Raw genomic sequence first — 18,197 nt, 5'->3', positions numbered from 1 at the left:
TTTTCTATGCTGATGTATTAAAATGAGATGGACAAAGAAAAGAAAGAAAGCTCCCTATTGTGTCGCATTGGAGAAAACACCCTTAACTGAATTAAAAATACTATTTATTAATGAATTAATTTAAATATATTGTTGCAGCGAGATATACAGTGAACCAAATAATTAAAACAAATTAAAAATGAAGGAGGTGTCTGTGTGCTATATAGGCCCCCGATGAAGCTACAACGGTGAAACATATGTTGGGCAGACTTAGCGCCACTACCAGGTGCTCAGGCTAGTCGGAGAGGTCTGGTGCTTCATTACAGTCAGAGCGTTTCCGAGCCTTCGTCATGGGAAGCACAACGCTCTGACTACATCCTACATATTTCTGCAATTTGAGTGTCAGACTCTAAGATTGTGGTCTAAGAGAGCTATGTCCTTTATATTCCTTCTATAGGAGTATTGGGCTATTACTTGTCAAGTGGTTCACCAGGACAGACCTACAGGCTCAGTTATTTCTGAACCTGGTGGTCTGGAAATACTGTGTAAGTGTGTATATAGAGGTGTTGACTAACACTACACCAAATACTAACATTGTTACTGACATACAGAGCTAGTAGCCCTCCTTAATCATCAACACTCTCAGCTATATAGGAGTCGTTATCTGACGACTTAAAATTGTATAGGAATAGCTATTACCACGGCTAGTTTAATAATATAACCGTGGGAAAAGATAGTGATAAATAGCTATTCCCTCGTTTACACTGTCGTTTTGATATATAGCACACAGACACCTCCTTAATTTTTAATTTATTTTAATTATTTGGTTCACTGTATATCTCGCTGCAACAATATATTTTAATTAATTCATTAATAAATAGTATTTTTAATTCAGTTAAGGGTGTTTTCTCCAGTGCGACACAATAGGGAGCTTTCTTTCTTTCCTTTGTTCATCACAGTATACATTCCCAGTCAGCACCACCCTTACATCCGTTATTGCAGTGTAGTTTCCTGTCATAATACAGGACATTCATCTATCCTCCTTGTTGGTGTTGTGCGGGGTACATATTGACCACGTTCGGGGTTATCCTTCCTTTGTGTATTATGAGGGCACAGTTATATATATATATATATTATAAAATTGTGTTTTCAGATCTACGCTCTGTGTCGCTAGTAGTCATAACTGATTTAACTGTAGCATTAACTTGTTACTATTCAGCAGTGTAACCTCGGATATAGCTACTAATGTAATTATATTGTGTTGTCTATTTAAACTGTTTTTTAAATCATTTGTATAGACATGCACAACTTGGATGTTATTGCTCACTGGCTATGATTGTCCCGTGACAGCGAGTGTCCTGGGATTACATATCCTCGTTGACTAGTCAGCTGAGCATTTATTCAACGGGACAATCTGTCCTATTGAATTACCCATAGGGTAAGACTGACGTCACTTAGGTGCGTAAGCGCCATTGCTGTGATTTACCACGGCTACCTTTGGGATTCTTACTAACGGAAGAAACTTCCCTGCTGGTCGTCACACCTGATTTGGAACACAGAACGGCTGATCCAGATACTAGCTACAGATCGGTGGACCTTGGATCACATGGCGGACAAGCTGATTACAATTAGAATATGCGCTTTTCTATTGTATTTTTTGTGCGTACAATACTTACCTTTTTTACTGCCAGTATAATTTATTTATATACGACGCTATGAGTGGTTGTGTGCTCCCTTTTTATCCTTATATATGAAAAGAAAAAAGAAAGAGCACAACCACTCAGTGTAGTATGTATTAAATATATAATGGCATAAAAAAAAGGAGACGTATTGCGCATACAAAAAAATATATAATTAAAGAGCATGTGACAATATCTTTCTGCCTGTCCTCCGTGGCGTCCGGAAGCAGCAATTGGCATGTGCTTAACCCCAGGGGCCCTTTGACATACACTGTACGTCATTGGCCTCTGCTAGTTTTTTTAAGGGCTGTACACAATTGGTGATCCAATCGTGCCCCCCTCCCTTCCATCCCATCTGGCCGAATGCATGAAATGATTGTGTAATCAATCCACATCATTCGAAAGAGCCACAGGGTCAGTGGCCACGAAAGTGCCCTGACCACCTGGCACTGAAAACATTAACTGGTGTCAGTAATATTGGTTTTGGTATGTTTTTATTCGTATAGCGCCATCACTGTATACAGCGCTTCACAGCACTATTAGACACTAATGAGACATAATGGGAATAAGCGCTACATAAAAGTCAACATTAGGAAAAGAAGTCCCTGCCCTGAATGCTTACAATTTAAGTATAAGACTAAGTATACAGTACCTTGCATAATGGCTCTGCTGTCATAACTGTTCACATGTGTTCCATAACCATTTTCCTAAGCAAAAGTGTAGTACTTACAGTCTGGTAAGATACAGGGGTTTATTTGGCCTGTGCCATCGGCCAAAACTACCATTCAAGTCAATGGGAGATCTCAGCCGATTGCACTCTGGATTATATAGAATTCTAATTGCGCAACCAATTGCTCTGCTATTCCCTGATACGCCTGTCTTTATCGAAAGCTTCACATTTCAAAAAGTTGAAAATGTAACTACAGATGTAGTGTGTCTGAATGTCTTCGGTGCTGCTGCTACGTGCGGTCACACAACCATGGCGGTTACAGCACCGAAGGTTTAACGTTGCAGGGGGGTCCAATTCGGAAGCACGGACCCACCGCAGCGCTGACGCGGAAGACACTGACCCCGGCGCTGTGGACTTTTGCTTGTTCGTCTGCAGCACCAAGGACAGTAAGTCTTGCTGTATCTGTATAAGGCTCTTGTAGTATTTAATGTGTGTGCATGCCCCAGCTTTATATTTTCTTTTTTCTTATTATGTTCGTGAAGAAAGGGCAGTAATAGCCCTGTGACTAAAGCCCTCTGATCACAACAAATAGCATTCCCTACTGCAATACCTACTGTACAAATGCATTATTAAAGCTCTTGCACACAATTGCGAGGTTCAAGGTTTACTTGGAAGATTCACTACAGTATGTTTGTGCCTCTGACACCAAGAAAAGACCTCATGGCAAGAATAATTTGTCCCATGCTCGGTAAAATAGTGCATGCTATGTTATAAAATAAGAAAACATGATAACCTCTAGCATGGCTTAGGATGCTCTGATAAAATCATTTCTCCTCCTGATGCTGATTTTGCAGGCTGCGGTGCAGCAGAAAGGAAAACATGGAGCTCTAATCATAAACTGAATGACCTTTACTATAACATTCTCTACAGTGGAAAATCATTATCGCCTGATCCCTCAATGTGGACTGTCTTCTTGTCTTCTGGATTCTAATTTAATCAGTTCTTCAATATATCCAACAAGGTCAAAGTAGTCACTAGAACAGTTGTTCCAACGTCTGCAAGCAGTAGACATTCCCAAAAATATATTTAATATGTTAAGTTCTACATCTACACAGTATATTCATCTCGCAAAATTAAAATGACAGCATGTTACATACAATAGTGTTATTTTACTAGAATAAATGCTATATTCAATTAGCCATAGTTGGTTTCAATTGCATTGAGGACTAACATTTAAGACAAAAACAGTGATGAATGTACACATTGCATAATTATATTATTTATCTACCCAATGTTAATGTTGATTAGCTTTGTAAGATATCATTTTTATTTGACATTATACAATGTACCATTGGCATAAGTGTAATATATTTATTATTTATGGATATGTGTTAATTATTATTTTGCTCTATTACCAATTTTTTATTTACTTCAGCTCCAAACCCTCAGAATTAGAGGGGTTGGGGGGGGGGGGGGGATCCCAAGTGTTAGTCTGGGATGGGTGGTGATAGGACGCTAAAATCCTGGTATTTGTCTGAGTCTTTGCATATACTGTAGCTGGTAATTACTACAGAACATAATGATGCAGTTGGTGCTTTCTATTACAAATGCTAAAGAGATGTGATGCAGCACTCTCAATTCATGTATAGTACCACAAGTAAATGATCACATTATTGGCGTGCCCAAAGGTATTTTTTTTTTTGCTTCATGAGCTCGAGGAACATTCAAGTTGTAGCGGTTACCACATCCGCTTATAAAATTAAGGAATTGGTAATAATATACAGTATATTAAGAGCTGAGCTTTAAGTGAGAAAAAGAGAGGAGTAATTCAACATTGTACTTTTGTAAAGTGCTTAGCATTTCTCTCTCTAACATGTCCCACAATGACCTGCAATAGACAGGGATACAATGAATACTCTGTTACCTTAGGGACATTAAAACATGCAGAATCATATTGGTTTAACTCACAATGGAAATTACCCAAACCAAAGTGAATGTATATTGCTGTGCTGTTGAACAAATTGAAAATATTATATACTGCTAGACATCTAAAGTTACAATATCCTGTATAGTTTAAGCAATATATTAAAAGGTGAAAAAATAAGTGTCTGGTAAAAAAACAAACATTTGAAACAATTATTTTTGATAATCCACCGAACACACAGAACACACAGAACCTAGAATCTTTGTTAGACGTATTTGAAAGATACAGTAGTGTTACTTCTATGATTTCATAAATTACACGGTAATATGGGGTGAGATCACAAAATACATACATAGCTAAAATCACCAACTTCTGTGAGATATTTCTAGTTAATGGAATCAGATTGAACATACTAAAATGGGTTTTGGAGATTCCATTTTAAAGGATCGCAAATCGTTATTTGATCACTGACATTGTAGGTGTTCTATAAATCCGTCATATATAAATATGATAAATACATAATTAATAAATGTGAAAAAGTACCACATTTGAACAAGCAGACTAAAAACTGAAATAATCTTTGCGAGAATTTTTACAAAAAGAGTTGCTTTTATCACCTTAGGTATTGTAGCTTTCTGTATCTAATACACCAGACTATACTTACACCGCAGTCTACAGAAATCAATACACCTTTCCTATTATTTTAGACTTGCAAGAACACTTAGCCCATTAAACAGCTGAAGAGGTCAATAAAAGAAAGTGCGGACATGGTGCTAAATGTCTCGTGTGGCTTTATTTTGCCAATAAATTTGAGAAAACCAACATGACCAACAACAGGATGTGGAATTAGAAATAATAAGATGGCCCTGTGTTTATGAAAGTACAAGGATGCCATTTTTCGCACTTCATTTGGTTCCCTGTTAAACTCTTTGGTCGGGAGTCATCAAAGCGCGATCCGTGCTATGGTGCCCGAATTGGCGATATCTGCCATCGACTTTAATGGTAGGTATCGCCGATTTGACCGCGATAGCACGGATCGCACTTTGATGACTCCAGACCTTTGTGTGTTGTTGCGCACTTTTAAAAGTTGGAGAAATCAAAAGGGTGGAAATAGCCGGTGTAACTTACATCTTGCATGGGAAATTCCCATTGGGTTGTTGGTATTGGTGATTCTGTGGTTTTGATAAAAAAAAATTAATGATTGGAAATTGATAAAGGTCAAAATAATGTAGAAGGATTAAAATTCAACCATACACTTTATGTATTAGTTAGTCATTTGGAAATATCTGTATGGGATTCATATCATGTGCAGTAGGTGCCCCATGACATTTGTTAACACAAAAACATGTACAAGAATATATTATATATTATTACTGTTTAAAACATAAAAAAATAAAATAAAACTGATCTTCATGTTAACTTATCTTGTTAAAACACCTCTCTCACATTTATGCTTGCTTCCCTATGAGAAAAGTATACAGTAATAACAATATGGTGCTCAAGTACATGGAACTATATATAGTATTGAAAGGAGAATAAAGGCTAACTAGGGAATAATAATTGGTACAAAACCTATAATGGGGCTCTAGTCACCCTGAAGGTAGGGGTAGATGCATAAAAACACCCTCCTTTACCTCATTGGGCTGGCCTCAGGTGAGGTACTCACAGAATGAAGCCTCCAGTTGCTATCTCCATCGGCGTGCAGCTGTATCCTGGTGAGGGAAATCCAAAATGGTATGTGTGCAGCGCACAGCCAAGAAGGGGATGAGGAGCAGGTCTGGCAAAAAATCTTTATTTAGGTTCCATAAAAACGGGGGTTACAACCTTCGACGCGTTTCGTGCACCGCAGGCACTTTGTCAAGAAGAGAAAAGGCCTGCCTTTGGAAAGACCAATGCATTGCCACTAGGTACTATAATCAAGCAGCTATTAAAGTTATGCATCACAGCTGCAAGGGCTAAGACCCTTGTTACTTGGAGACTGTGTATGCTTAGTAATACTAATGTGGGCGATGGTGAATAGATTTGCAAAGTCTGTAAATCCTTGATACTATAGTGTCACCAGAAGACCCACTTTCTCAGACTCCACAATAAACCACACACTGCTTATGAGGAATATCATTCATGGAACCAGACAGATACCAAGGAAAAAAAAGAAGTGAGAAGAATATTTTTCTTAATGAATACAATAAAAATAGAAAAGATTGCAATAAATGCATTTTTATTTTTTACTACTAGCATATATGCTCTTGGCAGTGAATGCATTAAGCAGTAACTAAGCATCTTTAATGACAGGCACCTTAGAAATAGTATGTACAGAAAGCACCATTTATATTAAATAGATGGCAACAACGATCCACAAGTAATATAAAGTAAATGAGAATTCACGCGAACATCACACATCTTTGTTTTCACTATCTCAATATTCTAGTGATATAAGAAGCCATGGAGTTTATTCATTAAACTGTAATGCAGCTGACTGGGGCACTATCGGACAGAAGCTTCCAGTCAAGTATGTATGTATATCTATATTTATATAGCGCAAGAACTGTACTCAGCGCTTCACAAAGAATACAGTACAGGGAATTCCAATAATACAATAAGTGCAGCAAAATCAGACGATAGGAAAGGAAATCCCTGCCCTGAAGAGCTTACAATCTAAGGGGGTGGCCCCAGTTACTTCTACAGCGCACGCCTCGACGTGCGCTGTGCTATCAAGCCCCGCCCCCCAGTCCGGCCGGTCCCAGTCCCTACCTTGTCGCGCACCTTTCCCCAGCGATGCGCAACAGGTTTCCAGGCAGGGGAATTTTAAATTAACATCTGTGATGGAGGCGTGGCCACGCCCCCGCCTGCGGTTCAGCCAATAAGGGCGAACCAGCCGCAGGACGTCATGGCCACGCCCCGCAAACAAACAGCCACGCCCCCTCCCGTCGCAAACCTTCCCTCTCCCCTCAGACCGTCTATCGCGGTGTAGCGCTGTGCACGCGCCGCCCCCCCCCGCCGGGCGCGCGTGCCACAGTGAAGACTGGGGACTCAACCTAAGTGGCATGATGGGAGATTTACAGAGATCGCAGGTGAGGGAATATGTGCTGTAGATGGCAGTGCTTGGCCACGATGGTTGATAGGAGTGACTGGGGGACAATAGCCATGAGTGCAGGCTATTGGCATGCTTGATTTGTGTCAATGAGTGTCACCGGAGGAACCAGGTACTTTTGCGTCCGAGGCAAGATCCACCAACCATGCCACCCCCTCCCCAATTAGTTTTTATAGAACCAAGGAAAAGCAATCCTGTAATTTTGAACTGTTTTTGTAACTAAGGAGGGAGAGGGAGTAGATGGTATGATACCTTTTATTGGACCAACAAGTAGTTCTTTGCCAGCTGTAGTTGTGAATCTTTTGTATGCTCTATCTCTTGCCTTTTTCTCTCACTCCCGCTTCCTCCCAGTAGTCTCTCTAACTCCCCCCTCCAGTCCCTCACACTCAACCCACCAGTCACGCTCTCCCCCACCCCCAAGTCTCTCTCCCAAAGTCTCTCTCCCTCCCCCCAAGTCTCTTTCTGCCCCTCCATCTCCACAGGTCTCCCTCCTCCAAGTCTCTCTCTACCCACCTCCCCCCAAGTCTCTCTCCTTTCCCCCCACGTCTCTATTACTCTCCCCTCCCCCACAAGTCTCTCTCACTCCCCCCTCCCCACAAGTCTCTCACTACCCCCTCCAGTCTCTCTACCAAACTCCCTCCCCAAAGTCTTTCTCTCCTCTCCATATCCCAAGTAGAGAGGGAGAAGGGGTCCACCCTGGTGGCAGACACCTCATCTTCTGCCATCACTCTCTATTCCTGCTCCCTCCTCTGCCACTGACATCTGCCTCCTGCTACCTCCTCTGGTGCTCGCAATCCCTCCTCCACGCTCACCTTCGCACACCCACCCTGCACCCCATACACTGCGGTGTCCAAGGCAGCTGCCTCCCTATCCACCCCTCTAGTTCCGCCTCCGTGTGTCACTTTACTATCTTTATCTGTCAAATCAATAGATCGCTTCAGTAGAAAAACAATTGCCGGTTTCATCAAGTATTCCAGAATCTCTTTGCCGTTGTTTCTTCTCAACTATTCTCACACACTTTATTTAAACAGTGGGCAATGACCTACAGAGGTGCTTGAAGGCAGATAAGAAGTAAGAAACTAGAAGATGTGAATATGAGACGATTAGATGCATGGGAGGACAAGGAGAGACATTAAGACAATTGTGAGCATGAGGAAACAAAATGTATGACAGGAGAGTATGAGTTATCAGTATTAAGAGAAAGGGCCACACAAAGATAAAGTGGTGAGAAAAAGTTTTTGAACCCAAATGATAATTACGGAAATTCCATAATTTTTCAATGATAACCTTCTTAAATCGAAACCAGTCTTTTCTTACAGATCCAATTGAATTTATAGTAACCAATTCACTGTCTTTTGAAACGAAATGACAATGAGTAATTGAGAGTCAGGGTATGTATAAAAGTAAGTGAAATCCTGGTTTTATCAGCTAAACTAAAGGGCATAATTAGAATCAAGCATTTAAATAATTAGGTAGATTAACAGGTGTGACTTTGGGAAGCCCCATGCTATACAAAGATCTGAAAATTTGTGAGTTTGGTCTTCCCCATATAGGTGTGTGGAAACGTGTAATGCCACAACCAAAAGAAATCTCTGAGGACCTCAGAAAAGCAGTTATTGATGCTCATCAGTCTAAAAAAGGTTACAAAACCATTTCGAAGGATTTGGGGCTCCACCAATCCACGGTCAGTCAAATAGTCTACAAATAGAGTAAGTTAAAGACCACAGTCACTCTATCCTACAAAAATCTCTCCAATAACAAACCGGCAAATCATCCAAGAAATCACAAAGAACCCCAGAGTAACATCCAAGGATCTGCTGGCCACTATCGCCTTGGCTAATGTGAGTGTTCATGACTCAACTATCAGAAAAAGACTGAACAAGAATGGTGTTCATGGAAGAATAGCCAGGAGGAAATCACTGCTCTTTAAAAAGAACATTGCTGCCCATCTGAAGTTCGCCAAAGAGCACATTGATAATCCACAAGACTTCTGGAACAATGTTCTCTGGACAGGCGAGTCAAAGGTAGTACTTTTTGGCCTCAATGAGAAATGTTATGTTTGGCAAAAACCAAACACTGCGTTCGAACAGAAGAACCTCATCCCAACTGTCAAGCATGGTGGTGGGAGTGTGATGGTTTGGGGCTGCTTTGCCGTTTCAGGACCTGGACGGCTTGCCATCATTAACACAACCATGAATTCTGCATTGTAGCAGAAGATTCTAGAGGAGAATTTCAGGCCATCCATCCGTAAGCTGAAGCAAAAGTGGGTCATGCAGCAAGACAATGATCCTAAACATACAAGCAGATCTATCGAAGAATAGCTGCAGAAGAAATTCTGCGCTTTAGAACAGCCTAGTCAAAGTCTGGACCTAAGCCCCATCTAAATGTTGTGGCAGGACCTGAAGTGAGCCATCCATGCAAGTAAGCCCTCAAACGTCACTGAGTTGAAGCAGTTCTGTAAGGAGGAATGGGCCAAAATTCCTCAAAACTGATGTGAGAGACTTTGACTGAGCCTCTGATTAAGCCACCTGTGCTGAAGAAGGGATATCCTGAAAATCTGACCTGTTGGGGGGACTTGAGGACTGGAGATGAGCACCCCTGATCTAAGACACTGGTACAGTTCCCAAATCTGAAAAATAAAAACTTGAGGGGGTGGGAGGCTGTGTGATGACTATTTTGGTAGATCATGGGACAGTATAGCTGGATATCAAAAATTATGATTACACAATAATTCTTAAAATAGCATTTCATATTTGGAGTAAGTGTAGATTATTTTCCCCGAGAATGACCATTATTGGGTTTGTGGGGATTTTTGGTGGAAAGAACTTTAAATGTATGAGGTGCAATATGTAGGAACTTTAGATGTTTGATGGTATGAGGTGAAACTTCAGAGAGTGTATTACTGCATGAACAAAAGTTGAAATATAATTAAAAGGCAGAGCATATATTTATTGCATATTATTTCAATCAGGAGAAGTAGTATAATAAAACTTGCAAAAGGACAATAAAAAGAGCAAAACAGAGAATTAAATTAGGGTTCCAATAGAAAGTAAAAGTAATTAAAAACTTTTCTGCAAACATCCTGTAGCAATAGCAAGTTATTGGGAGTTGATGTCGGAATGGCTGTGCTAACGAGTACATGCTCTTGATGAATTTGGGCCCAAGTCATTAAAATATTCACAAAAAAGTCTTTAAGGAAGTAAATTCACTTCAGCACTGATATATTTACCCTGCAAGAATGCTGATGGTTACAATTAATTTAAAATGCACTTGCAGTATATATTCCGCACGGTGGAAAAATAGGGGGATGGGGAGGGTGAAAAATTATAACAATAAATCAAGTTAATATATAGAAAACATTAATATGCACTGTTACAACAGGTAAGGAGGGCCCTGCACCTGTGAACTTAAATGAAGCAGAAAGTGGTAACACAAGGCATAGAGTTAGAGAGCTTTGTGTGCATCTAAAAGTTACTCGGCATGATACCTGCTACGGGAACGCACTTTGCTCTGTAAATCTCATTGAACGGTAGGTGTCATGGTAAATAAAGGAGGATGAAACGTGAGGATATCATAAGGATGTTGAAGACCATGGTTCTGAACTCAAAAAGGGTGCTCTAAGATTGGAACAAACAACTCAAGATCATAAGTTACTATATTAAAAAAAATAAAAAAACATAATGAATGTTGACTACAATTACTTATATCTAACATCTTTATAATCTGGTTAAGACCAGCACCCTCAAGCCGCTATGCGCGTCAACACACTGTATTTTCAATCTATTACTACATTTCCAATACTGTAATGCCAAGACGTAAGCTTTCTTTAAAACTACAATGCTACCTCTCCTCCTCTCCCCCCCCTCCCCCCCACACACAAAAAGCCATCTACGTTTTGTTACAGGAAATCATAAACTGTGTTTATTTATTACCTTGTAAAAATGCCGTCCACAACACCAATAGTGGCTTCTTCTGCAGGAACATATGAGCCAATCTGTGCCATAACTGTGATGAGTGCGACCTGTTTGATGTAAGAGCTCTTGCCTCCCATGTTGGGACCTGTAATTATCATTACTCTTTCCATGTCTGCCTTTAAAAAAAAGAAAAAGCAGATGTTATTATGCTATCAATTGGAGAGATTTATTATACAGATGGAAACATTGTTTAAGTATACTGTATCCAGCTAAAAAAAAGATATTTTAATGAGTAAATCTAAGGCTAGCCGAACATAATTATTGTTAAACAACTACATATTTATATTAAATGTGCGCCTAACAAGAGAAATAATTCATATTGTGCTTGCTTTTTTTTATTTCTTTTTTTCATTTATTGGTCCCAATAGGAAGAAAACATTCCTACATTTGAAAAAAGCAGAACCATCAAACATATATATAAAAAAACTACAGTAATGTAAAGACGACAAGTGAACCTCTATTTTGATTGTTTGTTCAATATTGTAGTTTAGAAAACGTTCAATAGTTTTTCTAGAAATCGGGCTGAAAGCTTCAAAAAGCATAGCAATAATTCCCACAGAATATACAACACATGCTGCTTTCTACAAATACAAGAACACTGAATTTACTAATAAGTTTTAGTCCGTGTCACAGGAGACCAGGACTAATACCAGGGATCAATATCGCCAGACAGAAACACAAGAGTTTATCAAATTAATTGATTGGAAAACAGAAATCCACAACAACACATATACACAGACAACATACCCAACTGGAGAATTCTGGGGTAGCCTATAGTTCTAGGTGCAGGGACTTCCCTAGAGAGATTTCCCCTGATCTTCCCCCTGCAATGTCCTCTGAACTGGACTGCAGGCCTGGCTGGCACCAGTACAGGAGTGGACGCTGCAGCTTCCCTTAGTTACAGCAAACTTCTGCAAGTCCTCTGGCTTTGAGCTGAATTGAACTGCTAGGGGTCTCCCTTCCCACCTGTTTATACGCTTAACCCACCATGTTGCAACTTTCAGGGCCAGGTGCTGTCTACGTGCCCAGCCCCTGATAGGTGGGTAGAAATAAAACATTAAAAAGAGCAACATAAAAAGAGTTACATGGAAAGGTCACAGAGAGCCTTGCAAATTTCCAACTGAACATAAAGTTAACCCCTGGTCCCTAAATTGCTGGAACCAGGTTTACAAGACAGATATACAATACATATATAACATAATACAACTGTATTATTGACAGGTAGGGTTAATGCAGAGCTTAACCTTTATTAACAGCAGCCTTATTTACCCCTACCGTCACAGTCAGCTTCAGAGATATGCTTTATATATACGAGATATAATATTTAACTGACATTCGCAAACCGGAACATTTGTGAAAAAAGTTCACCAAGCATTAAAAGTCAATATGTAATGTCATATGTGGCCCTTTATATACTGCTCTTTACTACCATACTAACAAAATTCTGGCAACAATGGTGACATTTTGTGGTAATCTGGGGAAAATATGACACCCAAGTCTGTATTTACAAATTTCACAACAATGGGAACTTTTGAGAAACATTTTGTGTGAATGAGACATTTCTAGTCAAAAATGGCAGAACCAGGAAAGCAATTATTCACAAAATACGCATGCACGTAGAGAGCGAAATGCAAGTCAGTGGTGGTGTGTCAGTGATGCCATCAGCATGACAATATAGAGGCATGGAGACGGGGAGCTGCAGAGCCCAATTCGATACCTGCATTCAGAATAGAGCGATATGACTTTAGTTAGGTCATGGATGGACGATTTTGCTGAGATTCGCAAAGATAGAGACTAGTTTGTATGGGGGTTTGTGAGGCATCTCTGCACCGAGTGCTGACTAAATGAGGATACTTCTTTCACTATTTATTCCACACCACATGCATATATCTCTACATAAATTAAGTACTTTTTCCAGGTAACCACCTCAAATAATTTTTTTTTAAAGACATTTCTTTAATGAAAGTTACATTTTAATTTTAATCGAAGATCAGAGTGCAATCCTTCTTTGAGGGATATTGGATACCTTTTCTTCTGTGTGTGTGTGTGTGTGTGTGTGTGTGTGATATCTAAGAATGTACAGCTGCTGGTTTTAGACCATTTGCCATGGAAAATCTGTGGCTATCTCGCAGTAACGCTGCGAGATTTCTGTAGCCAGACTAATGGCTCATCGGATTAACACAGTGGGGGTCGCTGCATTTGAATGAGACTCACGCTGTGAGAATCCTACCGGGCTGCGAGCCCCATTCAAACACAGGGAACTCCGCTGTGTTAATCCGATGGGCCATTTCAGTCTGCCCTTGACCATCTCACGAGTTACTGCGAGATAGTAACAGATTTGCCAAGGCAAGTGCTCTAAAACCAGCAGCTGCATCTGTATCACAGCTAGCATTACCCCTAATTAGTAATGGAATAGAGTGAGATAACATACCCCCTCAGTGAAACTTATTTCCGATTTTGTTGTTTAGTTATTGAGCAAAATTGCAATTTTAATATCTTCAACAAATGATTTAACATACAGTAGAAAATTACTCGGTAACAGAAAATGACTGGATACGTTCACAACCAAGCAGTTGAAGAAGTGGATGAAGAAGAAAATGTAAAGTTGATTTGTGAGAAGTGATTACTGTATACATCTATTAGAATTCCTAATTTTGTATCTTGGTCATATAACATTAGTATACCATGCATAGTAAAATAATACACTTCCCCGTTACATTTTATTTTTAGCACCAGAGGTGTGATGCCCAAAGTAAGAACAGCAAATATCAATAATAGTAAAATTCAAACGAAAAAAATAAGATAGAAATAAGTTACCAGGTGCTCCAAGAGAGACAAATAGTCACTTGTTAACATCTCACAGGAAGTACAAAGAATCACCAGGCACTCCACAAAATTAATAACTTGATGTTTGATATTTATTTAACCTGTCTAAAGGACCGTTAACTGTCAACACCTTTTTATCTCCAATGTTCATTTTTCTAAATATGAATGGCTATTTAATTTTGTTTTTATTTAACCAAGAAATATATTAAGCTGAAGCCTGGTATGCGTCGACATCCCATGGGTCCTTCCTTTGGTACAAGGGCCAAGGTCTTGCACATGCTAAGTGTGGATAATACTCTTCCATTGTTCTTATCCTAACAAAGTCCATGCCCCATGACAGCTACAGTATCACACACTGTAGTAAATGTACCACACAGGGTTTCTGGAGGACGGAAGATGAAAAAAGGTTTTGTGCCCACATACCATCCCTCACAACTTAGGAAACAGATTGACAATTTCCAGATACCCCATTACCAGTCAGTATTTGCCAAGTTCTCTCTTCAGCACCAACCCATATGTTTTGCCTTGTGCCATTTGACAATATGTTTAAGAATGTGCTTCTACTGTATATTATGAGTCATCGTTAGATTTCAGTGAAAGTGTTAGCTCGAACTGATGGGAAATGCTCCTCCCATCTAGACCTTGCTGTGCTGTCTGAATACTGTATACTGAACATGAAGCCAGACATTACACAAAGAGGTGAGATTATGTGATAACTTCCACAGGTGCAGTCAAATCTTGCATATACAGGTTATACAGTCCCCACAATTACAGATGAGCAGGCACACTGATGTGAGACAAAAAGTGTTAATTACTTCAAAGTTTCAGTTCTCTGTGGGACAGCTATGAAACTTCTATACATCTTAATAAATGTCCCATAGAGGACTGAAACAGATACAATAAATACTATATAGTCATTGATTCACACAAAAATACCTACTCGGGTTCAATTTTGTGTATGACTGACTTCAACCATTTTGGCAGCTATGTAGTGATGTCAGAACTAAGAGGTTAGTATATGTGATACTTTGGAGGAAGGAGAAGTTAGCAGTCTTACTTTTAAGTATAGTATGTTAATTGAGCCAATTTTACTATTAAAGTAATACCCCTGAGCTATTGACTAAGTGAAGTGTTTTGCGCCTAAACACCACTTTATTATCACTCACATTGAACATAGTCTTATACTTCTGTTCTATTTGCAGGAATGCATGGTCTAAGTCAGCTGTTATAAACCTTATTTTGGTTTGTACCAACATGATTAAAGACCAAAGTCCTGTACGACCAATGCTTTAAAGATGTATCAAGGTAAATACAATAGTAATAATAGTAATAATAATTGTATAGCTGGTACGTTTGTTCCTAACTTTCCTTAGATAATATATTCTAGAACACTGTGTGAATACTGTACTTTGTTCTTTGCTTCTGTTCCTCAATCTCTCTTATAGAAGCTGAAGGCTTTGAATCCACACACCTGAGACGTACAGTACCAGTTAGTGGATCTTTTTGAACCAGTTGTGCTGCTCATAGCCCACATGGGGGGCCTCTGGTCAACTTACACGGTTATATTTGGCAAAATAACAAAATACAGCATCCTTCTTTATCAAGTTTTAAAAGTGATGTCGTTTTACTACACTACCTCTCTCTTTTATTTTATATGAGGGCTTACACATCCGTGAATTATTCAAGCAAAAATGTAGATGTGAAGTGATCGTGCTTCTGATCATCCCATGCATTAAATTGTAATGAAAAAGTATCTACTTTGAAACACTAGTAAATTATACATGCAAGGGTATCCTCGCTGGCTTCTCCGGGGGTTTCAGAATGCCATTCATATTCAAGGGTTCCACAGATCAAACAAGTATAATTTATTTTCTTTTTTTCTAGTTTCATGCAAACTACAAACTCTACTTTGTGTGCGTTTTTTTTTTTTTGTTTTTTTTAAACCAAGCTACAGTCAAAGAGGTTATTAGCACACTCTTAAAAGGGGCATTAAAAGGTATCATAGCCTATGAAGTATCTTGCTCTTTCCTGGACGAATACAGCTAATATACTACTGTAGCACCGTTCTTAAAGGCACATGACTTTCTAATTCAACATTAAAAGTTATGGCTGTAAAATAGATTTAAAAAAAATCATATACTGCAAGTACTTCACAAACATTTACAGAAGAGATTTTCATCACTTTAACGGAAACAATAAAAATGTAGGATGTTCCTCTCCATAGCAACAGATTTTGACTAGAAACCTACTCCAGTATGGAAATAGAAACACATAAATGGCACAGAATTTAGCATTTTACAGACAACTGCAAAGTAAGTCGATTCAATCAGATAGTGACTGCAATATTCTTTTACCATAACTGGAAAAAAAATGGAATATGCAAAAAGTGAAACTAATAAAAAGACTTCTTTAATATGGGAATTGAATTGATGGCAAAATGCCCTACAATGAGAAGCTTTTAACTTTCAAACTATCAATAAATCAGCATTGCACAGCGAAACGTTGGCTGTGTGCGCCTCTGTTCATTTTGTATAAACCTTTAGAACAATATAAAAGGTTGAAAATTTCCACGGTACACTGGCTACAAAAGGAGAGAAAAACACAGACACAGTAACTGCAAACATGTAATGACTTGAAGCAGATAACTTACTGTAAGGTGGGTGCTGTTTGGAACGTACTGATTATTTTCTTCCAGTAGTATGTCAATCACAGGATGTCGGCCATTTTTTAAGACTATTTGACTTTTGTTGTCATGCACGGTTGGCCTGGAAAGCAAATTCAAGTTTACCATCCGATGATGAAAACATCAGGAGTAGAAGATGGGATTAGAATAGGACTCCAGCATCAGTCCTTTCTAGTGACAATGAATCTGAAGCTGATCCCTCGGGGACGTGGTTATGAGCTCAATAAAGCTGTCAGAAGTTAATCCCTTACCAGAACTGGCTATTAAGGCCTCAATATACCATTCTCGTTTAAGTAGAAGAAACAGGAGAAAAACGCTCAGCAAAAAACAAAACTAGACTCTTCAGTGATGCGAGTGTCCTGAATTGGATTGGGGGTTGGTCACTGATATTTCTCTGATAGTCTTTTTCACCATTAACACAAACATCTACAACAATCTGTCATTGGTTACTATTGTGGTGTTCATTTCTAAACGTATAAAAAGCTGCTACATCTGCACTATATAGTAGTCAAGTTTTTATGATATAAAATATCACACCCTTTTATTCTCAAGCAGCGTGGGGAATAGAAAAGTGACTAATGCAAGGAATGCTTCCTGTGGTTTTGTCAGTAGTGATGTCATTGATCTCAAGTAGGGCTTTTCATTGTAAAACCTGTGATAGAAACATATTTACTGTATTACATGCTCTAAACGGTCACAATGTGCAGAGCAGCGGGTCCTTTATTGTAAGGGTGGAACTCTACCTGCTTTGGGAAACATACACCTCTATTCGATACGCTGTGAAACAGTGTTCCCCGTGCTGTAGAAGAATTTTGCTTCATTCAAATGAAAGGGGTAATCAGCTTCACAGCGTATTAAATACAGGACGGGGGGAGGGGGGGGCGGCAGATACAGTTGCAAAATGTAAGAAAACTGGCTATTTTTGTTAATTTATTTCAAAAGGAAAGGTACCAGTGCTTATGCAAAATTGGTGAAATGAAATTACAGATTTATTGATCAAGGGAGAGATCTGATAGTCAATTACTGCAGCAATGGATTTACATGTCCTCTCCTGCTGAAAGAGACAAAATGACAAATACAGGTGGTCCTCGCTATACGACAAGTCCATTATACGTTGGACGGCTTATCCAACACATCATAATGAATTCCGCTGAATGCATTATCCGACATCGGAATGGATTATCTGACACTCGCTGCCGCGGATTAACATGGGATCCGCAATCTGACGGCGATCTATGCGATGGCAGTTTGCGGGACGGATTCCGGCGGATAACCGAGGACCGAATATACTGCACTTTTTTTCCTTTATCTTTTCCTGGATCCGTGTCTCGTCCAATTAAAGGAAATTCTGTTCAAATGCAATGTTACTAA

General features: G+C 39.3%; 1 protein-coding gene across 4 annotated transcripts in view; it reads right to left on the bottom strand.

Annotated features, from left to right (window-relative positions):
- Positions 1 to 18,197, bottom strand: part of MSH3 (mutS homolog 3) — a 239,535-nt gene that overhangs the window by 38,622 nt on the left and 182,716 nt on the right. For 3 of the 4 annotated variants that reach the window (XM_075592301.1, XM_075592316.1, XM_075592307.1), the window contains 2 exons: positions 16,794 to 16,908; positions 11,276 to 11,433 (listed from right to left, as the gene is read on the bottom strand). In XM_075592301.1, the coding sequence (XP_075448416.1) occupies positions 11,276 to 11,433; positions 16,794 to 16,908 (273 nt within the window). The remainder of the gene's footprint in view (positions 1 to 11,275; positions 11,434 to 16,793; positions 16,909 to 18,197) is intronic. The other variant, XM_075592324.1, reaches the window with a different exon arrangement.

The sequence above is a fragment of the Ascaphus truei genome, chromosome 1, assembly GCF_040206685.1.
Source record: "Ascaphus truei isolate aAscTru1 chromosome 1, aAscTru1.hap1, whole genome shotgun sequence".
Taxonomy (NCBI): Eukaryota; Metazoa; Chordata; class Amphibia; order Anura; family Ascaphidae; genus Ascaphus; species Ascaphus truei.
Note: the sequence above shows the minus strand (reverse complement) of the source record. Positions and strands in the feature narration are given on the sequence as shown.